The sequence below is a fragment of the Podarcis cretensis genome, assembly GCF_951804945.1.
Source record: "Podarcis cretensis genome assembly, chromosome: 6".
In the NCBI taxonomy this organism is placed as follows: Eukaryota; Metazoa; Chordata; class Lepidosauria; order Squamata; family Lacertidae; genus Podarcis; species Podarcis cretensis.
In genome coordinates this window covers 7,806,731-7,831,873 of record NC_137175.1, presented here as the reverse complement: position 1 = coordinate 7,831,873, position 25,143 = coordinate 7,806,731, and the positions used below count along the sequence as shown (strand labels likewise).

The window sequence follows — 25,143 nt, the reverse complement described above, 5'->3', positions numbered from 1 at the left end:
CACTGCTCTGGTTCGCCAGAAGTGACTTAGTCATGCTGGCCACATGACCCGGAAGCTGTACGCTGGCTCCCTCGGCCAATAAAGCGAGATGAGCGCCGCAACCCCAGAGTCAGCCATGACTAAACCTAATGGTCAGCGGTCCCTTTACCTTTACCTTTATGACTTCCCTTGATTAGGGCACTATACTTCTGTTAATGCAGCCTAGAATAGCATTAGCTTTTTGCTGCTAGTGGCAGAAAAACTGGAACGGTGGGGTAAGCACCTTGAAGTTCTTGAACAAGCAGCTGCATTCCATTTGTTTCTTTAAATAAAATGTTTAGTTTAGGGCCAAACTAGACTACAGCGTCTTAAAAAGTAGAGACATCACCTTGCCAACAAAGGTCCATATAGTAAAAGCTATGGTTTTCCCAGTAGTGATGTATGGAAGTGAAAGCTGGACCATAAAGAAGGCTGATGGCCGAAGAATTGATGCTTTTGAATTATGGTGCTGGAGGAGACTCTTGAGAGTCCCACGGACTGCAAGAAGATCAAACGTATCCATTCTTAAGGAAATCAGCCCTGAGTTCTCACTGGAAGGACAGATCCTGAAGCTGAGGCTCCAATACTTTGGCCACCTCATGAGAAGAGAAGACTCCCTGGGAAAGACCCTGATGTTGGGAAAGATGGAGGGCACAAGGAGAAGGGGATGACAGAGGACGAGATGCAATTAATCCAGAATGCAGCAGCTAGACTGGTGACTGGGAGCGGCTGCTGAGACCATATAACACCGGTCTTGAAAGATCTACACTGGCTCGCAGTACGTTTCTGAGCACAATTCAAAGTGTTGGTGCTGAACTTTAAAGCCCTAAACTGCCGCAGTCCAGTATACCTGAAGGAGCGTCTCCACCTCCATCGTTCTGCCCGGACACTGAGGTCCAGTGCCGAGGGCCTTTTGGCGGTTCCCTCACTGCGAGAAGCTAGGTTACAGGGAACCAGGCAGAGGGCCTTCTCGGTAGTGGCGCCTGCCCTGTGGAATGCCCTCCCACCAGATGTCAAAGAGAAAAATAACTACCAAACTTTAGACATCTAAAGGCAGCCCTGTTTAGGGAAGCTTTTAATGTTTAATAGGTTATTGTATTTTAGTGTTTTGTTGGAAGCCGCCCAGAGTGGCTGGGGGGACCCAGCCAGATGGGCGGGGTATAAATAAATAATTATCATGATGATGATGATGATGATGATGATGATGATGATGATGTTGGGAGGCACCAACTCCAGGGGGCCGAGCATTTTTCACCCAATATTTTTTTGTGCCCCCTCCTCCCTACCATTAGGGGAAACAGGAGGCTGACTGCGGAGTGCTCAGTGCAATTTTAGCAAAGGTTCTTCTGTATTGATGGCAAAATCAATATCTATCAGCTATCAGTGGCTACTGATAATATACAGTGGTACCTCGGGTTAAGAATTTAATTCATTCTGGAGGTCCGATCTTAACCAGAAACTGTTCTTAACCTGAGGTACCACTTTAGCTAATGGGGCCTCCTGCTACCGCCACACCACCACCATGCGATTTCTGTTCTCATCCTGAAGCAAAGTTCTTAACCTGAGGTACTATTTCTGGGTTAGCCGGAGTCTGTAACCTGAAGCGCCTGTAACATAGCTGTCAACGTTCCCCCCCTTTTAAGGGAAATTCCCTTATTCCAAATAGGATTCCTCACAAGAAAAGGGAAAAGTTGACAGCTATGGCCTGTAACCTGAAGCGTCTGTAACCCGAGGTACCACTGTACTGCCTCCATGTCTGAGGTAGCATCCCTTTGAATAGCCAGTGTGGTGTAGTGGTTAAGAGCGGTGGACTCGTAATCTGGTGAACCGGGTTCGCTTCCCCGCTCCTCCACATGCAGCTGCTGGGTGACCTTGGGCCAGTCACACTTCTCTGAAGTCTCTCAGCCTCACTCACCTCACAGAGTGTTTGTTGTGAGGGAGGAAGGGAAAGGAGATTTTTAGCCGCTTTGAGACTCCTTAGTGTAGTGAAAAAGCGGGATATCAAATCCAAACTCTTCTCTTCTTTTGTGGGAATGACTGTGGGAGAGGGCCATTTGCACACTCATGCACAGCTTTCAGGCTTCCCACATGCACCCCGTTGGTCTCAGCTGTCTCCAGACCCTCTGAGTGTCCCTATTTTCCAGGGATGTCCCTGATTTAGAGAAGCCGTCCCGGTTTCTGATTTCATCCCGGAATGTCCCACTTTTCTTTAAGATGTCCCTATTTTCATCGGAGAAATGATGGAGGGTATGGAGTTATCCAACTCCTGAGCCATCTGAAGGTAATCCTGTATAGGGAAGTGTTTTTTTTTTTTAAAAAAAGTTTACTGTTTTATTATGTTTTTACATAGGTTGGAAGCTGCCCAGAGTGCTGGGGTAACCCAATAAGATGTGTGGGGTATAAATTGCAAAATTGTCCTGGAATGTGATGTCCCTATTTTTACTGGAGAAATGTTGGTACAGTGGAACCTCGGTTTTTGAACGTAATCCATTCCGGAAGACCACTGGACTTCTGAAACGTTCAAAAACTGAAAGCGGAAGCCTCAGTTCATATAGGGAGACTCAAAATGGAAGCCGCGTCAGGCATTCAGGTTCCTAAAAATGTTCGAAAACCAGAGCATTTCCGGGTTTTCTGCGTTCGGGAGCCAAAATGTTTGAAAACGGAGCTGTTTGAGAACCAAGGTTTGACTGTATGTGTCCCCAGCCCCCCCCCCGAATCCTGGGAACAATAGCTTACTTACTGCATAGCTACAATTCATAGCACCCTTAACAGACTACAGTGCCCAGGAAATAGCTGCTGAACTAGCTAGACCTTTCATCTGATCCTGCAGAGCTCCTGGAAATCCATTCAGTGTAGTCTCATTTGTGGAATGTATTTCTTGAGCAGAGAAACGGTATTAAATTTGCTTTCTCTTTTCCTTTCTTTCACAGAAGAACATGTAGCCTGCAGTTCCTTTTTTTCCAATGTGATTCTTTATTATTTAAATATGAACAGTATTCCTTCACATAAACAATTACTCAGCCATCACATAACCGACACACAAACATGACGAAATAAATATACAACAAGAGCACAGATCAATTTTTTTATGTTTAATTTAAATATTAAATAAATAATAAATTACATGTTTTAATTTTTTTTTAAACCGTTATCAGTGCCTGAAACAATAGGATCGTCGAGAAGACAAAAGAATAACAAAAACAAACGAAGAAAAGGAATCTCTCTCTCTCTCTCTCTCTCTTTCTGCATTTTGTCCCCACCCAAAATAAAATCAAACAAAAAACTTTTTTTAAAAAAGCGCTTCAGTTATAAAATATCTTTAAAAAAATTCCCATTGTTAAAAGAATAAATAACAAAAATATATAAAAATAACTTGGTTGCATCAAAATTACACGCGAAAGTTAGAATTTTTTTTTATTTCTTCTTAGAGGGAAATATTATTGTTTTATTGATCAAAAAGTTGTATTTCTTTCAGGGATTTTTTTTCCTGCCTCCTTTCCTTTCTTATGATGTGATGTCCAGCTTCAACAGAAGTATAAATTTAATAAATTAAAAATGATTCAATAAATAGTCAAAAATAAAATAAAATAAGGTGTTGCGAATACAAATTACACACATTTTCCCAAAATTAGGGTGCATACAGAAATATGACTCACTGTGTTTCCCTGCCTCCTGCTATGTAAACCCAACTCCCAATGCTTTTGACAGGCCTAGTATTTATCAGCGAATCTGTTTTCTAACTTCCCATGCTACAGTTGTTTGCTTGACTCTGAAAGTGTTTAGTTTTAAAAGCACCACTTGCAGTTTTGTCCAATCTACCATTTGATCAGTGCTTTAAACAGAAGGATGGACACACTCTATTTTTTAAAAAGATTAGGGAAAAATGCTTTGAGGAGGTGGGTTCTTGACGTCACAGGCACAAGCCAGTCAGCACTATGCGTATCTGGCCCTTTGCTGCAGACTGGTAGAAACTGCTTTTCTCTACAGCTCTAGTCTCTGGAGAAGATTGTACATATCGTCAAAACACAGTGAGTGCCCTTCCACAGCTGTTGCACCACTCAAAGGATGTGCATTTGAATGCACCCTTAAATAATTTACAGAATAATTCAGCTAACTACTTTCCCCCCAACCCTTCTTTTTCTTTAAAGGAAGTGCAAGTTCTCTACTCTGAAATACTAAATGAGCTGCAATCACCATCAAATTTGACTCTATTTACATATTAAAAGCATTGTCTTTTTTTTTAATACTTATTTTTTTTCCTTCTTTCGTTTTTTTTTTTGCACTTTCCATGGGTTGTATAACTAAGCCAAGTCAAAGGGCCCAATGCTGCGATCCTCTCTAGCGCCCAAGTGAATTTACTCAGATGAGTAAGTTAAGCATATGAGTAAAGCCACCAATAGGTATTTCGCCCCTTCTCCATTGGAGTTCTCTCATAGACTTCAAAGGGTTTTAGTTTATAGCCTAAGTATATGCAGGACTAGGCTTTTAAGGCATTTTCATACCGAGACTTTAAAGTGGTTCTTGTTTCTATCAGGCGTGTAGCCGGAATATAAAAACCTACACTGGCCAGACTAATCATTTGCACTACAAGTGCCTCTCCTGCATTTTCGCTTCTGCTGTAACAATGACCAAGTAAAGAGAAGAGGCTCAAAACCTCACCTATGAAAATGCTCTAAAAGGCATGTAGCATTCCACGAACGGGTGAATATTTATCGTTCCCCCTTCCCACTGTAGTCCCTCACATTCCTCCAAAAGCCACTCCTGAAGATTGGGGGGGTCCTCTGGAGCAGTATTTGGGGTGTTGGAAGGGGCAACACCAGAAGGAAAAAAACTGGCACACACACACAAACACGTGTGCAGGAGGAGGTGACTCAGCTGTACACATGGAGGCTATTTTGATATCAGCCCTTCTCCTCACAGAATCAACAAGCTTTGTCATTCACTTCAATGAAGCCCGGACTTCTTCTTTGCTTTTTGTTTTCAGGGAAAGACCTGACAAAGGCCATCTTAAGCTGGCTAGAAAATATATTTAGAAGTTATCAGGGGGGTTTAGTTGTGGAAACTAAATTATTGCCGAGAGAAGGGAGATTTCAGCACCAGAATATGCCATCTCGCAGAATAGTTAATACTTTTATCGTGTTCAATTTTTAATCTAACGCATTTTCCGGCTTTTGGATATGCCGGGACCACAGTTCACAAACTGAGGACCTGTAGAAAGAGGCAAGAGTAGAAAAGGGGGGGGGGATAAAAGATGCTTCCTGACCCTTCAGAGCTATATTTTCCTGCATTTTGGATTGGACCTGGTGGCAAGATGTGGAATGTCCCCTAGTCAACCAGTACAGGGCAGACAGATATGGGGAGTTTGTGATGTTTCGCTCTCCACCATAACCCCTCTGCACTAAGATGGCACCAGTGACCTACATTTGGCCAACTGCTAATGGAGAAGTTTAGAAAGTTCATTTCCTTGACTTAGGGGAGAATCTGAGAATTCACACACGGAATCAATGTTGGCATCTTCCCCCGCCACTCTTCCCTCCTCAAACAAATCCAGAAATACATAATGTGGACGAATGAGGTGCTGAAGAAATTTGTTTTGCAAAAGACATTCACTTCACTGTAGTTCTTTAAGTGCACAGCGGACTATGTGTACCAAAGGGGTAATAACAAAACAAAACAAAGTGGTTCTTTGGAAGATCTATACCCAACTGTTCCTTCTGTAGAATGGTGATCACTCTGTTTTGTTAAACTTACTTTTTTAAAAAAATGTAGAAAACAAAGCTCAGAACCAAAAAACATTGCCATGTATTATGAGCCAAAGTCCATAGCCAAGAGTAAATACTCCTTGTAGACTTCCTTTTGTTCCTAATCACTTCTTATACATGTCTCCGGCATGGATGTCTGCAGCGCTGTGCAGCTACGCAACGATGACCACGACAACAAACAGAACCAGAACGGTCAGCAAAAGGACTTTTCCAAACTCATGTACACTGGACCATGACACATTTAGAATTCTTCCATACGAAATGTTCCAATATTGGTCTGTTCATTAATAGCTATTATCTTTTTTTTTTTTTTTTAATACGGACAAAGGAATACTGTAGTTGCAAACTCCAAAAAAAAGCTTCCCTGAGAACCTTTTGTATTTTTTTTTTCCATTGCGCTTTCTACTGGAGACCCAGAGCTGCTCTTTCAGAAAATAAAAAATAATGCTACTCTAGAATACTTGTAAGAGTTCTCATGTCCAGCAGATTCAGATGGGTGGCTCGCCTGCAGCTCCTGCGTCTCATGTACTACAACATGCCACATCAATCATGTGTTATCTTGGGAACATGACCATAAGCGATACAGGGTTGTGGAGCTCGTTGCGGTGCAGACAAAAGCCCTGTTCTTTGAATGCTCTAAACCTGGGACTAATTCTATTATGGAACTTTCTTTGATGGTGGAGGTGCCTAGCAGCTTGTGAAGACCGTTGATCTCCATCTGCTCCCAACACCATCTTTGACTCCCACCACCACGCGGTATGGGGTGAAAAATAAAAACAAAACAAAGCCCCACAGTTTGCCAAAGGAACGCCACTGAGTAAACGAAAACATTTGAGTTCAGTTCTGCTTCTTGTGAATGGCCTCTTGGTTAAGTTTTGGTCCTTTTATTCATTCATTCAACAAGTTTCCTAACTTGTAAACCTGAATATGCAGAGTGAAGGTCCTTCCAGTTACTTTTAACGTCTTCTTTTCTAAAATTTTTATTTCCCCCCTATTTTTCTTCTTTGTCCCACTGTAATTAGACCTGAATTCCTTTAATGGCCTGTTTGATGCTTTCCAGCAGGTCCTTGTTCTCAGGATTCTGGTAGCATTCCTGGTTCGTGTACATGTCAGTAAGGGTGTTGACGTACGCATCAAAGTTCTGCTCACTGATTGGCTCCTTTTCAAAAGAGAGAGAGAGAAAAGAAAAAGAGTAAATAAGCAAGCAAACATATGAATCAAACTTAGAAGCAGAGCACAGAGAGAAAAGGCTCTAAATTTGGACCCAGCTCAGTCAGGGGTCAGCAAACTTTTTCAGCCGTGAGCTGGTCCACTTTCCCTCAGACCTTGGTTTAGGGGGTTGGGGCAGACTATATTTTGGAAAAAATATGAATGAATTCCTATGCCCCACAAATAACCCAGAGATGCATTTTAAATAAAAGGACACATTCTACTCATGTAAAAACATGCTGATTCCCGGACCATCCGTGGGCTGGATTTAGAAGGCGATTGGGCTGGATCTGGCCCCAGGGCCTTAGTTTGCCTACCCATGGACTAGATCCACATTATCTGCTGGGCCACAATGCTTCTCCATTATCTATTACTCCTAAATAACCACTACTAAATGTGCTTCTCTTTCATTTTGACATTAAAAAGGCCCATATTATTGTCCATTGTTATGTCCACCTCACAGACCTTTTTGGCATACAGTGTGGAATCCTATTTAGCATCAGTTGGACAATATCCTGATCTTCCAAAGGAGATGAATTAATCAACAAATTAAAAATGAAAAATTCAGCAAAACTTAATTACTCCCAGGTGCCTTAGGTCTGCCTTCACTATAAGCAGAAGTGCATCCTTCAAATCACTTAACGCAGGTTAACTTTAACTTTTAAGAGAGCTTGGGCATACCTTCTTGATTTCTAAATCTAGAACACTGTGTCCCACAGAGTTTTGACCACCACCCCCCCAAATCAAGAAGGTGGAAGGCTGTCATATCTGATTTACAATCTAGACACATGAGGGCTATTCTCAAGTGGAGGGCTGGGCCTGTTGATTCACTGAGCCCAACATCAATTTCACAGCAAAGTTTAAATCAGCTTTGCTATAAAACCCCTAATGTGAAAGCAAAACCCGCATTAGCCGAGATCTTGTCTTTCATTTTGTTCTTCCAAATTCTCTCCCGTTTTCATACGCGATACAAAAAACACACATGAGGGGCTTCTTTAGCCTCAATCCTAAATTCAGTGGGGCTTGTCTTGTGTGAAAACGTATTAAGGATCAAGCTAGCCAGCTTTCTTGTTTGTCCAACCCCTGTGTCACATTTAATGTGCTTTAACCAAGGGTAGTGTGTCACACGCGATGCAATTAACTACCCGAAAATCCAGATAAATTGCATCTCCTTTCAGCTGTCCGACTTCAATGCAGATTATAAATAAATAAATAAAATTCCACAGCCAGTAGTGGCATCATGCTGGTTACTGTTAAGACCTTGTTATGTTAAATATAATATACTCTCTTTATCGTTGTGATTGTTCAGCTGACAGCTGTTCAGGGCAGAACTGAAGCTCCCTGTGCTATAATGGGAGCTGTAAGATCTTTCCGACGTCGCAGTCCAATCCTGTCCTATCTCCACTCACGCTGTCTTAGACTAAAAAGGCAACATGCACTGTTGATGGAGCTCCTTTTGGACTATGAAGGAGCTCCTTGGGCTATGAGATGTAATGAGAGACAACCAAAAAAAGCACAAAAGGATGAGATCAGTGGGAAAGAGGCAGCAGAGGAGGAGGGACAATGTAGCTTTCAGAAACATACAGAGGGTGCTGCCGCCTCCGAAAAATTAAGTGCCAGACAAAGCATTTGGGCTGAACTGTGACATTTCGGTTTTTCCTAACACTTTTTAGATCAGTGATCTTGCAGCTTAAACAGGCAACGGTGAGCAGCTGCAAACCTGGTAGCCCATTTTATTAGACTTCCCAAGTTACCTATGTGTTCTCCTATTAAAATGTGTGTGTGTTTGTGTGTGTGTTGGCAGCTGTCTGTATTGAGAGACAATAGAGTGAGTCTCTGGGGTATCTGAAGAAGTGTGCATGCACAAGAAAGTTCATACCAGTAACAAACTTTGTTGGTCTCTAAGGTGCTACTGGAAGGATTTTTTTTGTTTGTTTCGTCTGGGGGTGAAGTTAAACTTGGAGCTGCTGTCTCTCACATTGTTCTCACTGCGATAGCAGCACCGAAGTGACCTCCTTGTGGAGCAAGCCTGGGCAGTGTGTATGGAACTCTTGGGCTCCGCAAACAATAAGCTCCCCCCCCCCGCCACTCAGCCTCACTGATGTGGTCCAAAGGAAAGCAGAGCAATACACTGGGCACCAGCTTGGCTACAGGAATTGCCAGGAGGCATACAAGATGCCATCCATCTGTTTAGAGACTCCACTCCAGAAGATTTGTGTATGGCTCACTCCGTAGCTTTTTCTTCTCCCAAAGATGTCCTGCAAGGCAGTGGGGGCAGGGGTGAATGAAGGCGTTGTGAAACCTGGGGCAGGGCATTGCTATGTAGGGTGCATGTGCGGCGTTGCTACGTACGACGCATGCACTGTACGTAGCGCCGCTGCACATGCACTGTTCATAGTGGTGTGCCGGCGCCGCCGCTCTAGCGCTGTACGGACGGTGCTGAGATCCTCCATTCGTGGCTGTAGCGGCGATGGAGGGATCCCACTGCTGTCCGTACGACACTCGGGGGCGCCGGCAGAAAACTGCTATGTACAGCGCATGTTCGGCGTTACATACAGCGCATGTGTGTGATGCCACACATGTGCTGTACATAGCGGTTTGTTGCCACTGTAATGGCGACAGAGGATCCTCCACATGCAGCTGTGGTGGCGTGATGGCTGCTCACACGGCCGTGAGCCCCTGCGGGGTGCCTTCTTGTCACCCCCCAGACATGGCACCTGGGGCGAACCGCCCCCCCACCCCCGTTGTGACACCACTGATTGGGGAGGATTTTTTCTTGGGGTTTGGTCCCAAACTCTTATTCGCCAATGATTAAAAAAAAGAAATGGGTAAAAAGGGTAAATGACCCCAGGACGGTTAAGTCCAGTCAAAGGCAACTATGGGGTTGCGGCGCTCATCTCGCTTTCAGGCCAAGGCAACCGGCGTTTGTCCGCAGACAGCTTTCTGGGTCATGTGGCCAACATGACTAAACCTCCTTTGGCGCAATGGAACACCGCGATGGAAACCAGAGCACACGGAAATGCTGTTTACCTTCCCGCCACAGCAGTACCTATTTATCTACTTGCACAGGTGTGCTTTCGAACTACTAGGTTGGCAGGAGCTGGGGCAGAGCAATGGGAGCTCACTCCATCGCAGGGATTAGAACCGCTGACCTTATGATTGGCAAGCCCAAGAAGCTCAGTGGTTTAGACCACAGCGCCAATAGTATAGCCGCATGACAGCAGTTTAGGATCAGAGTTTTCCTTCTCCTAGATGGGCTCCCTTCCCAGGTGGACGAGCCCCATTTGCCCCTCACTTCCCTCTACAGCATGTGACCATTGGACCCACTTTTGGTCTTGTCCACTCAATCCACTGGAGCCAGTCTTTGCACTCAGGGGAAGTCGCTAACTCACCAAGGATTTGAGACCCATCGGCTACCCTCACCTGGTTTAGCCGGCCAGCTGAAACAACTTCCTGTGGTTGCTGTCGCATGCTGACAGCTTCTAGAAGCTACAGGTGAGAGCTGTAGGTAGACAAACTATGCCAGAAGGAGCACAGTTTAACCACCAAATATAGAAGCTAAGAAATCCCTGCCTGATCTGGCAGGTATGGTAGCCTTGATTCTGTGGAGCATCATGAGGGAATAAAAGTAATTGATACCATTAAGTGAATTTACTTTGCCACCACGGGGGGCGGGGGCTGGGGGGTGGTGGAAAGCAAAATATATATGTGAGTGCTGGGCTCACTGGGCTTGGACCTTCTTTTTGTTTTATACCCACATATTGCAGTGCAGAGGTAAAGCTGCCTGGGATTGCTTAGTTTTGCACTTCCTTGCTTTCAAGCATTTAAATTGCTCTACTTTAGGCATGGACTAAGGCATGGGACGCAGGCATGGACTAAGGCATGGGACGCAGGTGGCGCTGTGGGTTAAAGCCTCAGCACCTAGGGCTTGCCGATCGAAAGGTCGGCGGTTCGAATCCCTGCGGCAGGGTGCGCTCCCGCTGCTCGGTCCCAGCGCCTGCCAACCTAGCAGTTCGAAAGCACCTCCGGGTGCAAGTAGATAAATAGGGACCGCTTACCAGCGGGAAGGTAAACGGCGTTTCCGTGTGCGGCTCTGGCTCGCCAGAGCAGCGATGTCACGCTGGCCACGTGACCCGGAAGTGTCTCCGGACAGCGCTGGCCCCTGGCCTCTTAAGTGAGATGGGCGCACAACCCCAGAGTCTGTCAAGACTGGCCCGTACGGGCAGGGGTACCTTTACCTTTACCTTAAGGCATGGGACGCGGGTGGCACTGTGGGTTAAACCATAGAGCCTAGGACTTGCTGATCAGAAGGTCCGTGGTTCGAATCCCCATGACGGGGTGAGCTCCCGTTGCTCGGTCCCTGCTCCTGCCCACCTAGCAGTTCGAAAGCACGTCAAAGTGCAAGTAGATAAATAAATACCACTCCAGCGGGAAGGTAAACAGCTTTTCCGTGTGCTGCTCTGGTTCACCAGAAGTGGCTTAGACATGCCAATAAAGCCAATAAAGTGAGATGAGCGCCGCAACCCCAGAGTCAGCCGTGACTGGACCTAATGGTCGGGGCCCCTTTACCGTTACCTTTACCTTTAGGCATGGACTCTATCTATAAATGGTGCTTGGGCCCTTTTCCCCTGCTGAATTTTATGAAAAATGGAAAGAATTAATAGCCTGGAGCTCTTTTCCTGCCATTCCCTAATTATACGCAAAGCGCCTTGCAAGGAGGCTTTCAGAATCTGGTACTTTATCACACGGCCAAAGGTTCGGTGAACGGGAGAGATTCTCACCATGTGTGGAAGGCGGATATTGGCAAGACTTTGGATAAGAGTCTGGCTCAGCCCTGAGAGCTCAAGGAAGAGGGCTTCATTCTGCTCCTCTATAATCTTGTTCTCCTCCTCAATGTTCTTGAGGTTCTTCTCCATGCTTGAGATCTGTAGGAGGTGGGAGGGAAACATGGATTAGGGAAGAGAAATGGCCACTGTCTTTCAACATTCTGTGAGTGCCAAAAGGCTTAAATTTATTAGGTTCATATCCTGCTCCACAAGTGGAACAAACATGTTCATGGCTGCTGCCGCTGCTGCAAACAGTAAGTCTGAATCTCTTTCTTCTTCTCCTCGGTCTTCGTCTCTTTTTGTAATGCCAGATGCAGGGCATTAAATTATCACACTGTAAGTCTCCCAGCCTTCACTCAGCTTTGTTGACTGGTGTTTGCAAAGGCAGAGGAATGAGCAATGCAGCAATATTGTGGGGTAATAAAAGCAATTGACACCAGGCTGCTGTGGAGTCTCATTACAAGCATACAGTGGTACCTCAGATTAAGAACTTAATTCGTTCCGGAGGTCAGTTCTTAACCTGAAACTGTTCTTAACCTGAGGTACCACTTTAGCTAATGGGGCCTCCCATCACCGCCATGCCGCCGCCGCGCAATTTCTGTTCTCATCCTGAAGCAAAGTTCTTAACCTGAGGTACTATTTCTGGGTTAGCGGAGTCTGTAACCTGAAGCATCTGTAACTTGAAGCGTCTGTAACCTGAGGTGCCACTGTACATTCATATATTATGGTATCTCGGTTGTTGAACGTAATCCATTCAGGAAGACCGTTTGACTTCCGAAACGTTCGACAACCAAGGTGCAAAGGGCTGGTTGCAAAGTCAATGGAGAAAATGGGAAAAAACGCAGTGGAAGCCATTTGACTTCTGAGGCGTGTTTGAAAACGGAAGCAATTACTTCTGGGTTTTTGGCATTCGAAAACCGAAACGTTCGGCTTCTGAGACGCTCAAAAACCGAGGTACCACTGTACACTCAACCAGGCCTTCTCGGTAGTCATGCCCACCCTATGGAATCCCTTCCCAGTGGCATAGCGTGGGGGGTGCAGGGGGGGCCGGCCGCACCGGGCGCAACATCTGGGGGGGGGCGCTTGCACTCGCAGTGCTAAAATCAGTGCTAAAATCCATGGGTTAGGGGGCGCAAATTACTTGCCTTGCTCCGGGTGCTGACAACCCACGCTACGCCACTGCCCCTTCCCATCAGATGTCAACGAAATACAGTGGTACCTCTGGTTACAAACTTAATTAATTCCGGAGGTCCGTTCTTAACCTGAAACCGATCTTAACCTGAGGTACCACTTTAGCTAATGGGGTCTCCTGCTGCTGCTGCACTGCCAGCACATAATTTCTGTTCTCATCCTGAGGTAAAGGTACTACTTCCGGGTTAGCGGAGTTTGTAACCCAAAGTGTTTGTAACCCGAGGTGTTTGTACAACGAGGTACCACTGTAAACATCTATCTGACATTTAGAAGATAACTGAAGGCAGCCATGTGCAGGAAGGCTTTTAATGTTTGAGATTTTTTTAAAAATGTTTTTAATACAGTGGTACCTCTGGATGCGAATGGGATCTGTTCCGGAGCCCCGTTCGTATCCAGAAGCGAATGCAACCCGCGTCCACACGTCTGTGCGTGTCATGATTCAGCGCTTCTGCATATGTGTGTGACGTCATTTTCACCATCTGCGCATGCACGAGCAGCGAAAGCCGGAAGTAACACGCTCTGTTACTTCCGGGTCACCGCAGCGCACAACCTGAAAATACTTATCCCGAAGCTACTTCAACCCGAGGTATGACTGTATTTTGTTGGAAGCTGCCCAGAGTGCCTGGAGCAACCCAGTCAGATGGGCGGCAAATAAAACCACCACCACCAAAACAACCACAACATTTATAGGAAGCAGCTGGGTGTGGTCGTATGGGGATTTGGACATGGTGTCACTGGTTTGCAGATAGTACCTAGCTTTGTTCCCCTGTTAAATATGATTCAGTTGTGGCTGGATGCAGGCCAAGAAACCGATACCCAATCCTGTGGGTGAATGGTACCTGGGTCTGGGTTATTGGGGGCTGTGCCTGATCCGGATGGAGCTGCACTCCAAAGGGACAGGTACGTACTGGGGGATGCTCCTTGATCCATCTTTGTCACTGAAAGCTCAAGGCTTTGTCATCGGAAGCTTTCGCAGCTGCTAGAGCCTTCTGTCAGCTTTGGTTTATTTACAGTGGTGCCCTGCAAGACGAACGCCTCGCAAGACGGAAAATCCGCTAGACGAAAGGGTTTTCCGTTTTGGAGGCGCTTCGCAAAACGAATTTCCCTATGGGCTTGCTTCGCAAGACGAAAATGTCTTGCGAGTTCCTGCGTGTTTTTTTTCCTTTCCCCCCTTTTTCTAAGCCGCTAAGCCGCTTATCAGCTGATCCGCTAAGCAGATAAGCCGCTAAAAGCCTCTAAAAGCCGCTATGCCGCTAATAGCGCTAATCCGCTAAGCCGTCAATGGGCTTGCTTCGCAAGACGAAGAAACCGCTAGACGAAGAGACTCGCGGAACGGATTAATTTCGTCTTGCGAGGCACCACTGTATTTATTTTTCATTTCATTTCTATACCACTTTACATTTTAAAGAAAAAATATCTCAGGGCGGTTTTGTCATTACATATTAACCAACCCTATTAATATATTCCAAATACTAGTTATTTTGCTTTGTCCCTTGAGTTGCTTCTAAGTCATCTGAACTGCATGGTTACCAGGATCTGGCCCTAGGTTGGGCAATCGTTCTCTATCACTTCCTGCTCTCCTCTCACCATTGCTCCCAAGCAGAGACATCACCTTGCCAACAAAGGTCCGTATAGTTAAAGCTATGGTTTTCCCAGTAGTGATGTATGGAAGTGAGAGCTGGACCATAAAGAAGGCTGATTGCTGAAGAATTGATGCTTTTGAATTATGGTGCTGGAGACTCTTGAGAGTCCCATGGACTGCAAGAAGATCAAACCTCTCCATTCGGAAGGAAATCAGCCCTGAGTGCCCACTGGAAGGACAGATCCTGAAGCTGAGGCTCCAATACTTTGGCCACCTCATGAGAAGAGAAGACTCCCTGGAAATGAGCCTGATGTTGGGAAAGATGGAGGGCACAAGGAGAAGGGGATGACAGAGGACGAGATGGTTGGACAGTGTTGTTGAAGCTAACAGCCTGAGTTTGACCAAACTGCGGGAGGCAGTGGAAGACAGGAGTGCCTGGCGTGCTCTGGTCCAGGGGGTCACAAAGAGTTGGACACGACTAAATGACTAAACAACAATAATGTAAACTAGGTTATATTTACCTAACAGAGAAAAAGGAAAACACGGGAAAGCATCAAGAACAGGAAAAGAAGGGAGGAAACCTCCAGGTGCACAGAAGTTTATCAAGTCCAATGCATATAAAAAATAAATTCTCATTCAGGGGCACACTTGTACACTTTACCAAGGTGCACCAGATACGAATGTTTCTGGACTGGGATTACCAAGCCTCAATGACATCGAAACCGGAGTACAGTGGTACCTCGGGTTACATCCGCTTCTGGTTACAGACACTTCACGTTACAGACTCCGCTAACCCAGAAATAGTACCTCGGGTTAAGAACTTTGCTTCAGGATGAGAACAGAAATCGTGCTCCGGTGGCACCGTGGCAGTGGGAGGCCCCATTAGCTAAAGTGGCGCTTTAGGTTAAGAACAATTTCAGTTTAAGAACGGACCTGGGGAACGAATTAAGTACTTAACCCGAGGTATCACTGTATTGTAATGTGTTCTATGCGTGGCGACTCTTAAAGCTGGTTGGGAAGCTACAGCTGGTACAAAATGCAGCAGCTAGGTCGCTGAGCATTCTGTCAAGCACATATAACATCTCTGAGCCAGGTTTAAGGTTTTGTTCTTAGTTTAATAATCCCTAAACAACTTTGGGACACTGGTGGCGCTGTGGGTTAAACCATTGAGCCTCTTGGGCTTGCCGATCAGAAGGTCGGCAGTTCGAATCCCCATGACGGGGTGAGCTCCCGTGGCTCGGTCCCTGCTCCTGCCAACCTAGCAGTTCGAAAGTACGTCATAGTGCAAGTAGATAAATAGGTACCACTCCAGTGGGAAGGTAAATGGTGTTTCTGTGCGCTGCTCTGGTTCGCCAGAAGCAGCTTAGTCATGCTGGCCACATGATCTGGAAGTTGTACGCCGGCTCCCTCAGCCAGTAAAGCGAGATGAGCGCCACAACCCCAGAGTTGGTCACGACTGGACCTAATGGTCAGGGGTCCCTTTACCTTTACTTAAACAACTTAGGACCAGGTTATCTGAAAGAATGCCTTTTTCCACATGGACCTGCCCATTCACAATGATCTTAGGAGGAAGCTCTGTGAGTTACGCAGCAGCCTGCAGAGGTGGATTTCGTGGGAACCTGGAAGACAGCCTGCTCGATTGTGGACCCCAGCCTGTTGCTTCAGCTTCCCACCAACATAGGGAAAGAACTTATGGTGAAATTCCATTGGCTGATAGTAACGTCTATTTACTCAAGCTTTTCCTGGCTTCCAATACCAACTGAATAATTCCTCATTACTGTAACAGTGATACATTGTGGTTTTTTAAAAATTAGATTGCTTTTGTTGCATATTAAAATTGTTGTTCTGTACCAAATTGTTTTGTTGCACAGCACCGTGGTGTTATTTTAAGGAGAGCGGGTGTATATGACTATTTTAAATAAACAAATAGTACAAGTGCACTTACCTGTGACTGCAGCTTCACCATGGCTGCTTCCATCTCAGTGTTGGATTCATTCAGCTCACTAATCTCTTTGTTTAACTGCTTAATTTCTTCATCATTTTCTAGAACTGCAAGGGTGAAATAAAGAAGCGGTCAGGCAATTTCCTGCTCTAATATATGCAGATAGAACCTACACGGAGTAGATCCATTTAAATTAATGAAACTAAATTACGTAATCATTTCTGCTAACTTCAGTGTTACTCTGAGTAGCACTGAATATCACCCTTGGACTCCAGTGTACTGTTAACAACAACAAAAACAACAACAACAACAACAACAACAATTTACAGTGGTGCCCTGCAAGACGAACGCCTCGCAAGACGGAAAACCCGCTAGACGAAAGGGTTTTCCGTTTTGGAGGCGCTTCGCAAAACGAATTTCCCTATGGGCTTGCTTCGCAAGACGAAAATGTCTTGCGAGTTCCTGCGGGTTTTTCCCCCTTCCCCCCCCTTTTCCTAAGCCGCTAAGCCGCTTATCAGCTGATCCGCTGATAAGCCGCTTAACAGCTGATCGCTAAAAGCCGCTAAACCGCTAATAGCGCTAATCCGCTAAGCTGTCAATGGGCTTGCTTCGCAAGACGAAAAAACCGCTATACGAAGAGCCTCACGGAACGGATTAATTTCGTCTTGCGAGGCACCACTGTATTATTTATACCCCGCCCATCTGGCTGAGTCTCCCCAGCCACTCTGGGCGGCTCCCAATCGAGTGTTAAAAACAATACAGCATTAAATATTAAAAACTTCCTGAAACAGGGCTGCCTTCAGATGTCTTTTAAAGATAAGATAGCTGCTTATTTCCTTCACATCTGATGGGAGAGCGTTCTACAGGGTGGGCGCCACTACCAAGAAGGCCCTCTGTCTGGTTCCCTGTAACCTCACTTCTCGCAATGAGGGAACTGCCAGAAGGCCCTCGGCGCTGGATCTCAGTGTCTGGGCTGAACAATGGGAGTGGAGACGCTCGTTCAGGTATACTGGACCGAGGCCGTTTAGGGCTTTAAAGGTCAGCACAACACTTTGAATTGTGCTCTGAAATGTACTGTCTACATAATAATGCTTAGCCTTCATGTAACACCAGATCATAAAAATAAATTTGTTTTCTGTAGTCCTAGGACCATGCAGAGTAGGGATGGTGGAACTTTTATTCTAACAACTTCTGGTGAGAGTACCTTGCTGTTGCTCTAAAGGGTAGGATCTAAACCAATGTGTTCACATTACAGTAGCACCTTGGTTGTCAAAATTAATCTGTTCTGGGAGTCCATTTGACTTCTGGAACGGTTCGAAAACCAAGGTGTGGCTTCCGATTGACTGCAGGAACTTCCTGCACTCAATTGGAAGCCGAGTAAGCTGTGTCAGACATTCAGCTTCCAAAAAACGTTCGCAAACCGGAACACTCACTTCTGGGTTTGTGGCGTTCGGGAGCCAATTTGTTCAACAACTAAGCCATTTGATAACCAAGGTACCACTGTACAAGAAAGGGACTTCAGCTAAACAAGGACCCGTGGACAGTTAAGTCTAATCAAAGGTGACTATGGGGTGTGGTGCTCATCTCGCTTTTCAGGCTGAGGGAGCCGGCGTTTGTTCACACCTTTCCGGGTCTTGTGGCCAGCATGACTAAACCACATCTGGCGCAATGGAACACCGTGATGGAAGCCAGAGCACACAGAAATGACGTTTACCTTCCCGCCGCAGTGGTACCTATTTATCTACTTGCACTGGTATGCTTTTGAGTGCTAGGTTGGCAGGAGCTGGGACAGAGCAATGGGAGCTCACCACCATTGTGCAGATTTGATCCGCTGACCTTCTGATCAGCAAACCCAAGAAGCTCAGTGGTGGTTCTCCTTAGTTAGAGGTTATTAAGCAGATACTGGAAGGTCAGTTTTGGGGAATGCTATAGCAATGGGTTTCCTGCATTGGTAGTGGGTTGGTGAAATGACCTTTAATGGCCCTTGCAAAATTTACAATCATATCATCTCATTAATTATAATATTTAATGGCAAGGTAAGTTGTGCCCCCCCCAATCATATTAAAAATGGAGGGTGGGGTGAAACAGAAAGAACAGAGTTTGGCTAGTGAGTTACAGCTGAGAATCAAGGACTTTCTACAACACTGGCTTTATCATATGGTGAGCATTGTACTGCATAATGATTTAAACTAGATCCTTCACATTGAAACCACAACATTCTGGTCACAAGATCACATGTGATCTAGCAGGCTGAAAAAACTGGGGGCATTTTAAGAGCAAATTTAGTGGCGAGGCATATTTTTAGCTTTTGGAAATTGTGCAAGAGTCAAATAGTGGAGAGTATGCAATTGGTAGCAAGATGGATATTTACTCTTCTTGGGGATTTCCAGATTGCAAAAAACATGCTGCCTGAATAGCAGAGCAAATCCTTAGCAAGTAAGTTAGCAAGTACTAATTCAATTGGCATGGATCATCTCGGTCCAGTGGAAATGCTAATGGTGTGGACACACACAATCTGTAAGGTTATGTTAATTTTTTCAAAATCAAATTTTCAAATATGCAAAACTAGCCAAGTGATAAATCTGGTTCTCTTACCATCACTGGTCTTGAATTTAGCATTGAGAATTTCATCCCCTGAGATTTTCCCCTTTTTCCCAGCAAAAGTAGCTCTTGGACACCCCGACAGGCTAAAATGATAAACAAAAGTGGATTTTATTAGAACCTTCAGGATTAATTGTAGCCAGGTAATTAAGGCTGAGCTAAAATTACCGTACTTGCAATAGCATAAAAGCCTCCCTTGTGGGGTGAAACTCAGCATTCTTTGTAAATATGTTCAGTCACTGTGCAATCTCGTGCATTCAGAATTAAGTAGTATTTAAGGAAACTTAACTACCAAGTAAGTGTGCAAAGTTGCAGCCTTATTCATATCTATTGCCCTAACTTGTGTTGCTCCCAGTTGCCCTCCTTGCCATAATCATGAAAGCAAATCTGAGTGGTTGTGTTGACCCACAAGATCACCTATGTCTTACGATGCTGTGTCAGATGTAGCTTTGTTATATTCGTTACATGATCCTTGATTAGGTCAGATTACTTATGTGAGCAATTTAGAGAGTACTAGTGGTAAGTCGTGGGTGAACATATCAGACGACACAGCGATTCTTCAAACAGCTCTTGTTTATTCACAGGCCAGAACAGAACTGAACTGAAGGGTTCAGCCAATCTACTTATATAGAGCTCTACTAGAACGCAACAGTAACCATTTTCTGTAACTATCCAATCACTGAATGCCACTTTCAATCCCTTATTTGCATATGTGGACCTGAGTGAAAACTATCTACAATATCCCCCTGCTGGCCCAGGGTGAGAACTTCAGTACATAACAACTAGGAAAAGGACTCTGTTTGAAATCTATGTGAGCCACTGCATTTAAACAGTGGACAAACGAAGTGGACAAACACCCTGGCTCAGTTTAAGGTTGTTTCCTACATTCCCAAGAAGCAGAAACCTCAGGTGCAAAATCAACAGCAAACATAGACAGCTCTGCTGAAATCACTGGTTCTGATCCTAAAGCAGAAATTTGTTGATGTGGGAAAGCATAGAGAACTTCTTAAAAAAATATTTTTTTGTGAGGATATCTTTCTCCACCTCTGGCATCCTTTCTCGTTGTTAATATTTACATCCTTTCTCATTGTTAATGTTTACATCCTTTCTCGTTGTTAATGTTTACATTAACTGTAAATGTTTGCATAAAATTTCAAAACAAAATGAAAATAATGTGTTTTACTTCTCTGGGGGAAGAAATAACCATTTCTCTCTCTTTTTTCCTCCTTGTCATTCAATGGAAAAATCACAAAATGAATATAGCAGTTTAATGCCCATTGTAAAACCATTTCCCAGCGATGTTTCCATCCCCGCCCCCACCCCCAGTTGACGCAGTAAGTTTTTATAAGTCCGCCAGGAACTCAGTCATTTGGATTAGCTTGGTTGAATAGTGCGAAATAAATAAATAAATTGACAGTTGTATATGAGAGAAATTCCCTTGCAGTTGCCCCATAAAAGATTCAGCTATAAAATGCAGATTCAAATCAAAGCACGTATTTTATGTCTCATAAATTCAAAGATACCCTCCTCCTGAAATTAGTTGTAGTTGCGGATAGCCTGTTGTACTGTTCAGGACTTCATTAGAACCTTTCATGAGATACCCCCAGGCTTCCAACAGCTATTTATTTACGAATTATGTTGTTGTTGTTGTTTAGTCATTTAGTCGTGTCCGACTCTTCGTGACCCCATGGACCAGAGCACGCCAGGCACTTCTGTCTTCCACGGCCTCCCGCAGTTTGGTCAAACTCATGCTGGTAGCTTCGAGAACACTGTCCAACCATCTCGTCCTCTGCTGTCCCCTTCTCCTTGTGCCCTCCATCTTTCCCAACATCAGGGTCTTTTCCAGGGAGTCTTCTCTTCTCATGAGGTGGCCAAAGTATTGGAGCCTCAGCTTCAGGATCTGTCCTTCCAGTGAGCACTCAGGGCTGATTTCCTTCAGAATGGATAGGTTTGATCTTCTTGCAGTCCATGGGACTCTCAAGAGTCTCCTCCAGCACCATAATTCAAAAGCATCAATTATTTGGCGATCAGCCTTCTTTATGGTCCAGCTCTCACTTCCATACATCACTACTGGGAAAACCATAGCTTTTACTATACTAATTATGTATTTATTGCAATTATATACCGCTGTTCTACCAGTTTGAAATACTAGAATAAATAAATTTAAAACAAAACATTATCAGGCCAACTTCAGGAGCTGGCGATTAAATGCTTCCTGGCCTGGGCTTCCTCACATCTGCCTTCCATTCAGGCAGACAGGTCTTAAGCAGTCCCAGGGAGAGTGTGTGAAGGCAAGTGCCGCAACAGTTCTCCCAGGCCACTGATGGTCCCTTCAGGAGCTGGTGGCATGAGGTCTGCGGCCTGGGCAGAGGTGCGGGGTGGGTGGAGCAGATACAGTGAGCATGAAAGCTAGCATGTTGTGTTGTGAAACAGCTCAGTTGGCTAGAGCATGGTGTTGAACGCCAAGGTTGCAGGTTCAATCCCTGTATGGGACAGCTGCATATTCCTGTATTGCAGGCCGTTGAACTAGATGATCCTCAGGGCCTCTTCCAGGGAGCCAGCATGGTGTAGTGGTTAAGAGCAGTGGACTCGTAATCTGGTGAACCTGATTCGCTTCCCCGCTCCTCCACATGCAGCTGCTGGGTGACCTTGGGCTAGTCACACTTCTCTGAAGTCTCTCAGCCTCGCTCACCTCACAGTTGTTGTGGGGGAGGAAGGGAAAGGAGATTGTTAGCTGCTTTGAGACTCCTTAGGGTAGTGAAAAAGCAGGATATCAAATCCAAAATCATCATCTTCTTCTTCTTCTTCTTCTTCTTCTTCTTCTTCTTCCATTTCTGGTTCTATGCAATGTCCACCCGGAGCTGGGATTAACAACAGACCTCTTGAGCAATCCTGTGGGATGTCATCCACTGGGAGCAGTCAAGTACAACATTCCTTGTTTTGCTAGAGTGGACATGCAAGGGAATGTTTGGTCCAGCCAGTCCAAACTTCCTGTTCCTCCTGGCTTGGAGCATCCTTCCTTGCATGTGACTAGTAGGTGGGCGAGACCTTCCCTGACCTAACAAAAGGTCCAGTCACGCAGCTACCTCTCCTTCTTTCTCTTCGATCTTCCTTTCATCCCGCGAACTTCCTGTACTGCTGGCCGCCAGCCAACCAGTCCCCCAGGTTATCTTCCATATGGGGTAAACCTGTTTGTACATGTTTGTAACTTTAAGCCTTCAGGGATCACACTGTGCTCTGCCTGATCGTGAGTAAAACTACTATTTGTTACTTATGGATAAGACTGTGGTTTCTTTATTCTTTTAGGAGGGATTTAAAAAAGGGTCTTACCAGGAATATTAGAACATATCTCAATCTGGACAAGCTGGATTGAATTGCTTATTGTCTTAAGAAACTCACACGAGTTTGAAACCAGCTTTCTACTGTGTATGTGGAGGAACTGCTAAGTGAAGGAACTTCCTAGCACAAATTAGGAAGGATATTACCGTATATACTCGAGTATAAGCCAACCCGAATATAAGCCGAGGCACCTAATTTTACCACAAAAAAACTGGGGAAACTTATTGACTCGAGTATAAGCAGGTTCACCACACCACAAACCTGGTGGTGGCGGCAGCAGCAGAGGAAGAACAAGCAGCCCAAAAAGGCTGTTCGTTCCTCCGCCGCTGGCAGTGGCAAAGCCGGAGGAGGAGGAGGAAGAGGACCTTCACTTGAGTATAAGCCAAGGGGGACTTTTTCAGCATAAAAAATGTGCTGAAAAAGTCGGCTTATATTCGAGTATATAGTGGCATTGGCATTGTGGGAATCTTGATGGCAGGCAAAAGCTTGGATTGCCAAGATCGGGCAGCTTGCTTTACACAAGAAGCTCACACCACATCACAGAATTGGCAGAGGACCTAAAGGGAAGGACGAGTTGCAGGAGCTTGCATGCATTTCCTAATGCACAGTGGCAAATGGCAGATTCCACATTTGGCGCATGGAAGAGACGTGGGCCTGCAGATCTGTTAATGCTTTCATGTGTTGCAACCAGTGTTTTTGTTTCTGTTTGTAAAAAAAAATATGTCAAACCAGTACTCCTGTCTTGATAAAAGGGCTATGGGTGTCACCAGAAAATAGCTGCTATGGGCAGCGAAAGAAGAGAAAAGTGATGATACTTTATACCAGTGAGTACCATCACAAAAAGCACTGGTTGCATTAGAAGAACTCAAAGGAAAATGGACACTGTAACAAGACCATCGTTATTCCAGTGTTTGTTGCTATAGTTTACTGCTTAAGAGAAAATAATTAAAGAATTAAAAAGGAGATGGCAACAAGCTACTCAATGGAGGGCAGTTATCTTCATACCCTCCTTATAAACTTCTGGCTGATCACTGTTGGAAACGGTTTGCCGGGCCAGACAGACTTTTAGTCTGAGCCAGCAAAATAGTTAGTTCTTCTTTCTTCTCTGACACAACTGACACAATTTCATAGGATGCCCCTGTGTGTATCTCCCAGCTGCTTTGAAGAATTACGATAGGTCTGGTGACCTAGTCTAAGTTTACAAGTACCAGACGTATCTTGGGAGAAGGATATAGTTGGGCATGGATCTCTCACATCTGTTATCCCGGTGGAAAACTCTGCAACTGTCAGCTTGCTTTCCAGATCCATTGGCTCAATGCATGACAGATGCAAAACTGGCCTCTGGTGTAGGTTGCACAAGATAGTTATATCCTGCAAAATCAACAGCTACATTTGTGCTTATATGCCCCCTGGGCTTAGACATACAGAGATGGTTCAAGAAATGACATGTAACACATAGTATAGAACAGGCTTCCTCAACCTCGGCCCTCCAGATATTTTGAGACTACAATTCCCACCATCCCTGCCCACTGGTCCTGCTAGCTAGGGATCATGGGAGTTGTGGGCCAAAAACATCTGGAGGGCCGAGGTTGAGGAAGCCTGGTATAGAATAAGACAAATCTCTCAGTCTCACTCGTCTACGTGCAAGTAAAATCTTGGGGGACATTTATTGTTCCTAATTTCCTCCATCCATCCTGTGATGCAGTGGGTTAAACAAGGATGAAATATCTAGATCAGGAACAAGTTTTGCCTGGATTTGAAATTGAGTGAATTTTCAACATCCATGCATCAGAAGCTGAACAGATTTATTTGCCCGCTCTGCCCCAAATCCCTGAAGTTCATACGAACTGTGTTTGGACTATTGAAGCAGGTAGCTAATTATACCACCATCCCTTAAACCACTGACACACCTTTATTCCATGGACGAGCTCACTATCATAAATGAGTTTTGTAGAACTTCAAGAGTTTTGTAGAACTGGAAAAGGCTCAGAAAAGGGCAACCAAAATTATCAAGAGGCTGGATATTTGTGGATCATGTGAATACACTCTTTGAATTTCAGTGACTGCTGCACGAGAGGATCCACATAGATCCATGATCTTTCTCTGTATTTCATCTCAAGGGGGCATGGGTTACGAGTGCACACATCATTGAAACCTCAGGCAATCTAGCACAGATCAGCACAAGAGAGTCTAGTTTGGTCCCAGGGCTCAGTTCCTGAGCAAGTATCAAGATGGAGTTGCAAAATGGACTTCACTGCTACCTTTTGCAAAAGACACCGGGACCACATGCATAATGGTTACCTTCTGTGAGTGAGGAAGCTTCCATTTGCGTGACCTGATCCATCACAACCTGGGGTGGGACAAGTGGGACCCTCGTTCTTGAGGGACTTCCACGAAAAGGACGAACCATTGAGAGACCCTTCTTTCTGCCTCCGGGCTGCGAGGGGGCACCCCGAGGCACTGCGATGTGAGGCGTATTTGCCACTGATGTGTCCAAGCCCAACACAACCAGGAACAGGGCACCTATAGAAATAAAAAGAAACAACATGGGTGGTGCTTTTGCTCAGATATAAACAAACAAACAGATTACAGCTTGGATCCATTTTGCTGGCGGAAGTGTCTCATGAGTTCCGCTCCAACCAGCAAAAGGGGTGGGAGATCACTTTCACCCTC

General features: G+C 45.1%; 1 protein-coding gene across 4 annotated transcripts in view; it reads right to left on the bottom strand.

The window, feature by feature from the left end:
- Nucleotides 1–3,089: 3,089 nt before the first annotated feature.
- The window catches only part of MYT1 (myelin transcription factor 1), a 179,402-nt gene continuing 157,348 nt past the window's right edge, over nt 3,090–25,143 (bottom strand). For all 4 annotated transcript variants that reach the window (XM_079978961.1, XM_079978960.1, XM_079978962.1 and 1 more), the window contains 5 exons: nt 24,772–24,993; nt 19,126–19,217; nt 16,534–16,637; nt 11,771–11,914; nt 3,090–6,939 (listed from right to left, as the gene is read on the bottom strand). In XM_079978961.1, coding sequence (XP_079835087.1) covers nt 6,799–6,939; nt 11,771–11,914; nt 16,534–16,637; nt 19,126–19,217; nt 24,772–24,993 — 703 coding nt within the window. In that variant the 3' untranslated portion in view covers nt 3,090–6,798. The remainder of the gene's footprint in view (nt 6,940–11,770; nt 11,915–16,533; nt 16,638–19,125; nt 19,218–24,771; nt 24,994–25,143) is intronic.